Source organism: Centruroides sculpturatus, unplaced genomic scaffold (assembly GCF_000671375.1).
Source record: "Centruroides sculpturatus isolate CEXI.00-Female unplaced genomic scaffold, Cexi_2.0 scaffold407, whole genome shotgun sequence".
Classification (NCBI taxonomy): Eukaryota; Metazoa; Arthropoda; class Arachnida; order Scorpiones; family Buthidae; genus Centruroides; species Centruroides sculpturatus.
Window position 1 is genome coordinate 180,098 of NW_019384947.1, and position 8,815 is coordinate 188,912.

General features: G+C 30.7%; 1 protein-coding gene across 1 annotated transcript in view; it reads right to left on the reverse strand.

Moving 5' to 3' along the window:
* The window catches only part of LOC111632208 (enhancer of polycomb homolog 1-like), a 185,905-nt gene that overhangs the window by 88,342 nt on the left and 88,748 nt on the right, over positions 1-8,815 (reverse strand). Inside the window, exon 3 of the mRNA XM_023376587.1 lies at positions 8,289-8,434. Within this exon, the coding sequence (XP_023232355.1) occupies positions 8,289-8,434 (146 nt within the window). The remainder of the gene's footprint in view (positions 1-8,288; positions 8,435-8,815) is intronic.

Here is an 8,815-nt window from a genome sequence, read left to right on the forward strand (position 1 = left end):
GTGTCGCTTCGCGTTGAATTTTCGTCGATGTTAAGCCTAACAAAGACTATTGTATCGTTAAAAATTATTTTTTTATTTTGTACAAACAAAATAAATATATTGAAAAATATAAAAACAATAAAAAATTATACTTCAGATGTTAATTTAGTATCATAAATGTAAAATATTTGAGTAGCCCAAGACATAGCCAAAGATTGAAGCACCACAGCACTGGCGAAAATTTAAATTTGCCGACTGGAATTCTTTCGGATGATTGACGTTTCGGATGATTGACTTTTGGAAAATCGACACTCTATTGTAATATATAATTTCAATTATTATTAAAATAAGTTAAACTTCCAGGTGAAAAAATTTCTCATACTGGACAGCAGTTACCTTGGCATATAAGCTCATTGCTTATAGTTAATATTGCTGTATTAATATTGTTATAATAATATTGCTTAAATTTTTGTGATGAGCACACAAGTTTGAAGCAAGAAGAAACAATCAATAAGTTTACATTTATTTTATGACCAGTGAACTTTCATATTTAATATTTTTTAATTAACAAAACAAAAAATATATTATTAAAACTTTTAATTGCATAAGAAAATTTTAAAATGAAATGTTATTTCATTTTAAAATTTTCTTAAATTTAACTTTATTTATTGCTTTTCATCCATATAAAATAAATGAAAAGCAATAAATAAAGTTAAATTTAAGATATTATTTGGTAATAAATACCAAATAATATCTTCATAAAAATTATTCTTACATTATACAGATAATGATAATTCCATACTATTAATAAATACAGTTTTTGGACAAACACTTTAAGTTACTGTCATTATTCAAAATTTTAAACAAGGTGACTAGGAATTTTAATTACTACAAAGGATAAAATGAACTCATTTGTAGTGATGCAAACAATGTCACTTGAGTTTTTTTACTACTCTTATTGATTATTGTTGCCATGATGTACTGTTAACATAAAACTATGAATAAGCTTAATTCTAACTGGATCCATCATGTAATACATAAGATTTCTGTGTAAAGAAAAAAATTTCAAACACCATTGTCAGAAGTTTCGGGTTTTGCATAGACTTATAAACTTGAAAGATACCACTTATAAAACAATTTCACACAATTTTATTGAGAAAATAAACAGTGTGTGAGGTTTCTTCATATGAAGCACCTCAAAATAATTTTTTCTATTTTTAATATTTTAATGTGTTTCAATCTGAACTCTCTTTGTTGTGCTCACAATGTGTAGTCAGCATTCAAATTCCTAGGAAGAAGGCAGATACCTCCAGAAAGGATTTTCTATGAGAATTTTCCTTTGGTAGATTGCCATCATGTCATATTGATGTACATGAAACAAACAAACAAATAAAATGAAGTTGAATTCAAACTGTATAAATTCTATAAAGAATGTTGTTACAGTTGTGATACTTTCACATATTTATCACTATTAATGTTTACCTAATAACAGATTTTTCAAACCTTGTAAAGATTAACTTATGAGAAATATAAATCATTTCTTTATAAAACTCAATAACATTATACAATCTGTAGAAATAATTATTTTAAATATATTTCAGCACTTCCTTCAAAGGAGTGAACAGAGGAATGAAAAATTTGAAAACTAAATGATGTTGAAAGACATCATCATTTAGTTTTCAACTTTTTCAACAGAGTAGATTTAAGTTTAGGTGCATTAAAATACTGAAACCTAAGGGAAAAAGAATTTTGATTGTTTCATTGTTTGCTGTCTGCAGGAGTGATGCCCTTTTGTGGCATACATTGCATTCTTGATTTCTGACATTGCAAGTAAAATTTAAGATAATTTAGTATAAATACTAAAAATTATTTTTTCATTTACAATTGGATTCCATAAATTTGCTATTCATTAACAATCTTGTTAATTTTAGTTATATGTGTGCTTATACAGTTGAACTTGTATCTTCAATCTCACAGAAACAAGGAAAAAATTCAAGATAGACAGGGTTTTGAGATATAGAGCTAACAATAATAAGTTTGACTGGAGGTATGGTATTTTACTAATACAACAGCACGTTTATACCTGTATTAGGCATAAATAAAACATTTTTGACAAACCTTAACAGAAATAGTTTGTCAATAGTTTCTGATGCCTGACTTTCTTAAACTAATAAGATGCAAGCCAAACTCATAGCCAATCAGAGAAAAGCAGCATTAATTTCAACTATAAACTGTATTGCAAGAGATGTTTTTTCTCAATTACAATTTCAGATATAAAAATTTTTGGGAAAAATTATATGAGATAAACATGGAAAATATATTAAGTTTAGGTCAAAAAATGCCAGGAAAAATAAATTTTGAGATAAACATGGTTTAGAGAGAGAGAGAGAGAGAGAGAGAGAGAAGAGAGAGAGATTTGTCAATTAAAGAGATCTTTCCTAATAAAAAATGCCAAAAACATCCTCTGGGAAGTTCTTCCATCCAGAATTTTTCTGCTGGTCACTCAGGTCAGTATTGATAAAACACAAAAATGTCTAAATTAAAACTTATATGATTTTAGAATCCTATAGGTTTGAATTTAGACAATTTTGTGGTGGTCAGAAAAAAATGAGCTCCTTTATTCAGATGCTTCAGCCTGGTTCCTATTAGTCATTAGTCCTCTTTAAAAGCTACTGTGAGAAACCAGGAACCACAGGGTCACTCCCTAATGACCTCTTAATCAGCAGCAGTCTGCAAAGACCGCTCACGTTGTTGTTTCAGAGGGCTTTTTATCGAGTGGCGAGGGGGTGAACAAGTCGACAGGTGTCCATGTTTCGGAATGACAGGAGACAGGTTTTTATCAGACAACAACAAGAATTTATTATATAACTAAACCTAAGATTAGATACGGTTAAATGAAGTTACATATACACTCCTATGGAGTGGATTGACAAAAGTTTCCAATCAGCTCGCATGCTGACCTAATGAGCTAGCTCTGTTACTACTTCCACTGAGAGAGAGTTTACAAGAATCCATAGATACCTCAATATTCGTTGGTCAAATTAGATGACATTTGTTCGATCAGAGAGAGAGGAATACGAAGAGGACTGGCAATTGTATGGCGGGTCTTCTTATCGTTGACTTGCATGGGCTGGGACAGTCCATTCGTGGAAGTCTGCTGAACTTGTCACCTAGTCGTTGATTACTCCAGGCACTAATTAATCTATTCACCTTCCTTCGGACTTGTATGAGATGACTGCCCAGAACTTCGGTGTCTCCACCTTTTATGGAAAATGATCATGTGATCAACTATTGACATGGCAAAGGTTCATTCCCAGGTGCGGGCATAGGTTTCTTCTGATGACGTTTAATTAATTAATAGCAGCTGTCCCTCTTTCACAATCGAATGTTTTCCTTTTGTCATCTTGATGTCAAACTTCCCCTCTGTTTGTTTAGAGAGAACGTCATCTAGAGTGATTTTTTTTATAACAATAATGTTAAGAAATTAAATTACAAAGTCGTAATTTTGTATAAAATTTGCTTATTCCTCTGCTCAGGCCCATAGATAGACCCACATGATCACACTACAAAGTAGAAACCAAAGATGTTCAACCAGATGTAAAGGTCAACAAATATGGCCATTTTAAGTTTAAAAAAATCAGTTAACAGTGATCAGTTAACAAACAAATTGGATAATGAACACTTTCACGAAAGATTTTTATGTTCAGACAATGAATACATGTTCGGATAATGAACACCTCACAGAACAAACACAAGAAGAAACAACGTAAAATAATGAATACTGATTGGTCTTCCTTTGTCTTCAGGCAACAATTTCAAAACTTTTCGGAGCACAAGAGATGTCGACATTGACACTCAACATGGTATATACTGATTGGATAGTATTCCTCCAAACTTTGAAACTCTTCCGTGTAATTCCAGCCTTTTATTTTTCTAACAGAAATAATTATTTTTATGATATTCACGAGACTGTCGAGTGAGCACTCGTTAAGTCTTGCATCAGTTTTTATTTTTGAAAGGTGAGAGTATAATAGCAAAGATAATAGGCAGAAGATGTTTGATGTTGTTGGGTAGTATGGTTAAACAGGTCTACAGTGTGCCACAGTTCAATCTTATCTAAGAAAGACTGTATAATGAAGTACTTAAGGAGTAAGAAAAATCACATCTGAGAAATAAAGAACATTGAAGAGCTCATAATGGAACCTGAAACTGATTTGATGACAGAAGAATGCCAAGAACACTTGAATGAAAAACACCAGGAAACTCAGCAAGATATGTTTTCTTCTGAAAAAGAGGATTAATGCCGATATCTGCTATTAAATATCTTTTGAAGAAGTGGGAGGATGTCAGAACAATAGTCTTAGTATGGCATCCAAACCAGGTTGAAGTTAATAGGCTTAGGGATCTCTACAATTACAATGCTATTAATTACTTCTGAAAAATCCTGAAGAAGAGAGAAAAGCAATTGACATTAGACAGATTCTTTAACCCCCACAAATGGAAAAAACATGACTAATAAAAATGCAAGATTGTGTATATATGTATTTTTATTATTACATATAAATAAACATAGTAAGAAAGTATATATTTATTATTTTTTGGTGTTTCCAGAACGAATTAATCAAATTCCCATAAAAATCTATGGTAAATCGATAATTGGTTAATGAACAATTTGGATAGCAAACAAAATCTTGAAATGGATATGTTTGTTAACCGATCTTCCACTGTATTGTGATTAGTTGCATTTGAAGAAAATAAATTTGATCTGATGTTATACAACATTTTACTAAAATTATACAGCAAAATATACAAATGCACTGTGTGACAGCTACCAATGAATTTTGACCACAGAGCACTTATTCAAATTCTGAAGCTACTTACATGTCTTCCATAGGAAAAAATATGCAGTTATCTGTAAGCAGTTAATAGAAAAATGTCATTTGCAAAGTAGAGACAGCCATGATACACAATAAGGCTGTAAGTCTGGAGCTGTATCAACTGGAGGTAGATAGATTTGAACAATAGTTTTTGGGAGCAGATAATCTCCCAAAAAACACAATTTTTGAGGACAACATTTCACCATCTGATAAAAAATATATAAAAATACAGATGGTATTCATCAAGGAAAAAGCACTAGTTAGGAAGAGAATTGTTTCTTCTCAGGATCTTCATGTCTTGCAATGTCACATTTCTGAAAATCAGCACTTGGAGTTGTGAAAATAAGTAGGTAGATGAAGATATTGGGTTGAACCAAAAGTTCGTTCAGTTTTTAGCAAAAAATAAAAACCTTTAATCCACAATGTATTCATTCTTTTGTTCGATAACCTTATGCCATCTGACAGATAGTTTCATAATTCCATTTTTGCAGAATTGAGTGGGTTTCTGATTGAAGAAATTATCAAATGTGATTTTTGATACCTTCTAAAGATTTAAATTCTATGCCATTTAAATTATTCTGCAATGAACGAAAAAGATAATAGTCTGAGGGAGCAATATCTGGAAAATATGCAGGGTGACTCAAAACATCCCAGATAAAGTCTAGAAGTTTTTGGCGTACTTATAACAATATGTGTGCCAGAAACCTTATCATGATGGAATATCATTCCCCATTGATTTGCAAGTTCTATGCACTGCAGCCTTTAGTTCATCCAGTTGGAGACAATCTTGATTGGAATTAATTGCTTGGTTGTTGGGTAAAAGCTTGTAATAAAGAACCCCTTTCCAATCCCACCAAACTAAAATCATTACTTTTCTGGGATGCAAACCAGCTTTAGGTTGTGGCACTGGCCGATTGTCTGGTTTACACAAAGATTTCTTGCATTGAATATTGTTATAAACAATCTATATTTCATCACCTGTTATTAATTGCTTTAAAAATGGATCATCTTCATTGCATTTTAAAAGTGAATCACAAACAGAAACATGCTCAATAAGGTTTCATTCACTTAACTGATGGGAAACCCAAACATCATAACTGGGAAGTGTATCCAAGGCTAGCCAAATGTCTCACAACAAATGTTTTGGATGTTTTTAAGATGTCGGCTGTCTCTGGTGTTGTTCTATGCTGATCCTTTTGAATTAAAGTCATTATAAACTCATCGTCTATGGTTGAAGGCCGTCCTGATCGAAGTGCATCTTTGAGAGAAAAATCTCCTGCCCTAAATTTTGAAAACCATTTCTTGCATGTTCGATCAGTAACTGTATCCTTTCCATATACACCACATATCTTCTTTTATGTTTTTGTTGCACTTTTTTCTTTTCAGAAATAACAGAGCATGAGATGTCAAAAATGCACCTTCTTATCTTCCATTTTAATTTTTTTTTCCTTAAAAGATAACAGAATTTTAAAAAAATAGCTGTGACAAAACTTACATATTAAATTTTACAAATATTTGTAATGTCCACCTAAACAAGTTAAAACTTGATAAGCATGACAGAGAGGACAGACGAGCGATTGTGTAAATACCCAAACAAACTTTCAGTTCAACCCAATACATTTACAAGTACACATTTCACGGTCATTTGTAAGTTGTTGCAATTTAAAGATTAAAAGATTGCAATTTAAGTTCTACAGCAAGGAAGAAACATTTCTGAATGAGGTAAGTAAATAACAAAGAGTCCTGTGGCAACAGTTTATATGAAGTGATGTAATGAACAAGAGAAAAAGATCTTATGGTTTGATGAATCCATACGTTTATTATGGCAATATTAGAAGGAAAGTTATCTAAACTAAAGAAAAACAACACAGCATGCTATTATTCAGGATCCATGTAGAAAGTACCTTCAAATAATGGTGGGTTACATGGTTGCTAATGGTGTTGGCAAATTAGATATTTGTTGTGGAAAAATAAAAACCAAAGACTATCTCAAGTGTTTCATGTTAAAAGCTGTTCAGAAAAACACAATCAGTACTTCAACAGCTCCATGTCAGACTTCATATAGCAAAAATAACTACAGAACAGCTCACATCAAAATGTTCAGATGTTCTTCCTTGACCACCAGTAGTTTAGATTTATCACTGATAAAAAATCTATGGAGAATTTTGAAAAGAAATACACAGCAACAATGACCATATACTGTTGATCATCTCGAGGCTATAATTACAGAGGAATGAGTGAAAATATCCACAGAAACAACAGAAATACTTGTATCATCACTTCTACAAAGATTTTTCATGTGTAATTAAAAATAAAGATGACTTTCATGTGTAATCACTTAATGACTGAACATTAAAGATACTTTTACAGAAGAACTACTTGCAATCTTTTGTATAACTTCTGTGGTTAAACAGTAAAATAAATGCTATTATGAAAAACATAGTTTTGCTATTCATTCTTATTTGCCTGTTCCAAAGATCTTCAAATTTAAACATACTTCATAGTTTCTTACTTAAATGTAAAAAATCTTCCTATCTGGTCAAAATGCTGTAGTTTAGACTTTGTAAATCCAAGCTAGTTATGATGCCTTTTTGGTTAGTACTACTCTTCTATGGCAACTTTAGTTCTATGTCTGAAGATCAAGATCAACTCTCTCTCTCAAAACTCAAAGATATTATCTTGGACACAATTATTTAATTTCAGTTCCTAGTGGAATGTTGCAGTTCCTCTTTTTTGTAATTATTGTGAATTATAAGTTTATTATTAATCATAGTATCTTCTGTAGAATTTTCAACATTTATATGTTAATTTTATCATTTTTCTAGCTCATTAATTGTAAATAAAGTAATATAATTCTGAATTCATACATAAAATTTACACCTCAATCATATCCTTCCTATGGTTTGGTCTCATATACTGGATAAAACTGACCAGAAGGAGCCTGGTGATGTTTCACTCCTCTGGATGTTCCTCAATACAATCTTATTCTTGCAACTTAACTAAAGAATAAGTTAAATAAAATTAAAAAAGGTATAAACAGCTATCCTTACAATACAATTTTCAGTAAGAAGAAATTTCTGTTCTTTTTCTCAATAAAAAATTATTTGCTATATGTCTATTCTTCCTCAGATATATATATTTTAATTAAATTCATTTTTAATTTAAATTTATCTTTATTTTCTACTCATAAGTAATGTCATTAATTAAGAATTACGTGATGATTCACAGTTTCATCTAAACCAATGCTTTTATTTCATTCCATTTTGTTCCAATGGTACAAGGGTCTTATAGGCTAAATTGTGCCAAATAACCAATGAAGTCTTAGAACAAAGGTATTTAATGACTATCATTGGCATAAATGGCCACTTATGACAATCTAAATTACTGGACAATTCTTATAAAATTAAATACAAATTGCAAAAATAATATAACCTGTTGTCCACTGCTTTTTTCAAGACGATCCATCATCTCTTCAAACTGTAGTGGTGTTATGTCCATTTTCCTTGCTTGCTGATTTACCCACTTTTCATCATCTGTATCCATATCATAATCAGGAATTCCCTGATCCATAGAAAAGGCTATAAAACAAAATCATAATGTATTCTATTTTTCTGTAAATAATTTCTATAAATACAATATTAAACTTAAATAATTTTTTAATGGCTTCAGTCTAATATTATCATCATCATTTTTATAAAGTGATTCTAAAATAACATACAATTAATTATCATCTAATATATATAGGTGTGTATATATACCAGAGGTGGGCAAGCAAGAGGTCAGTGGGAGCCAAAATGTAGTTTTTGCAAAATGCAGTTCTGCACTTTTTTATTCTGTACTGCAGTTCTGTACCACAATTTTATTATATAATATAAATATTATATAAAACAATTATTGAATTTTTTTAATAAACATATTTTCACAAAATTGTGGAAATAAAATTGTAAAAGTAATAATAA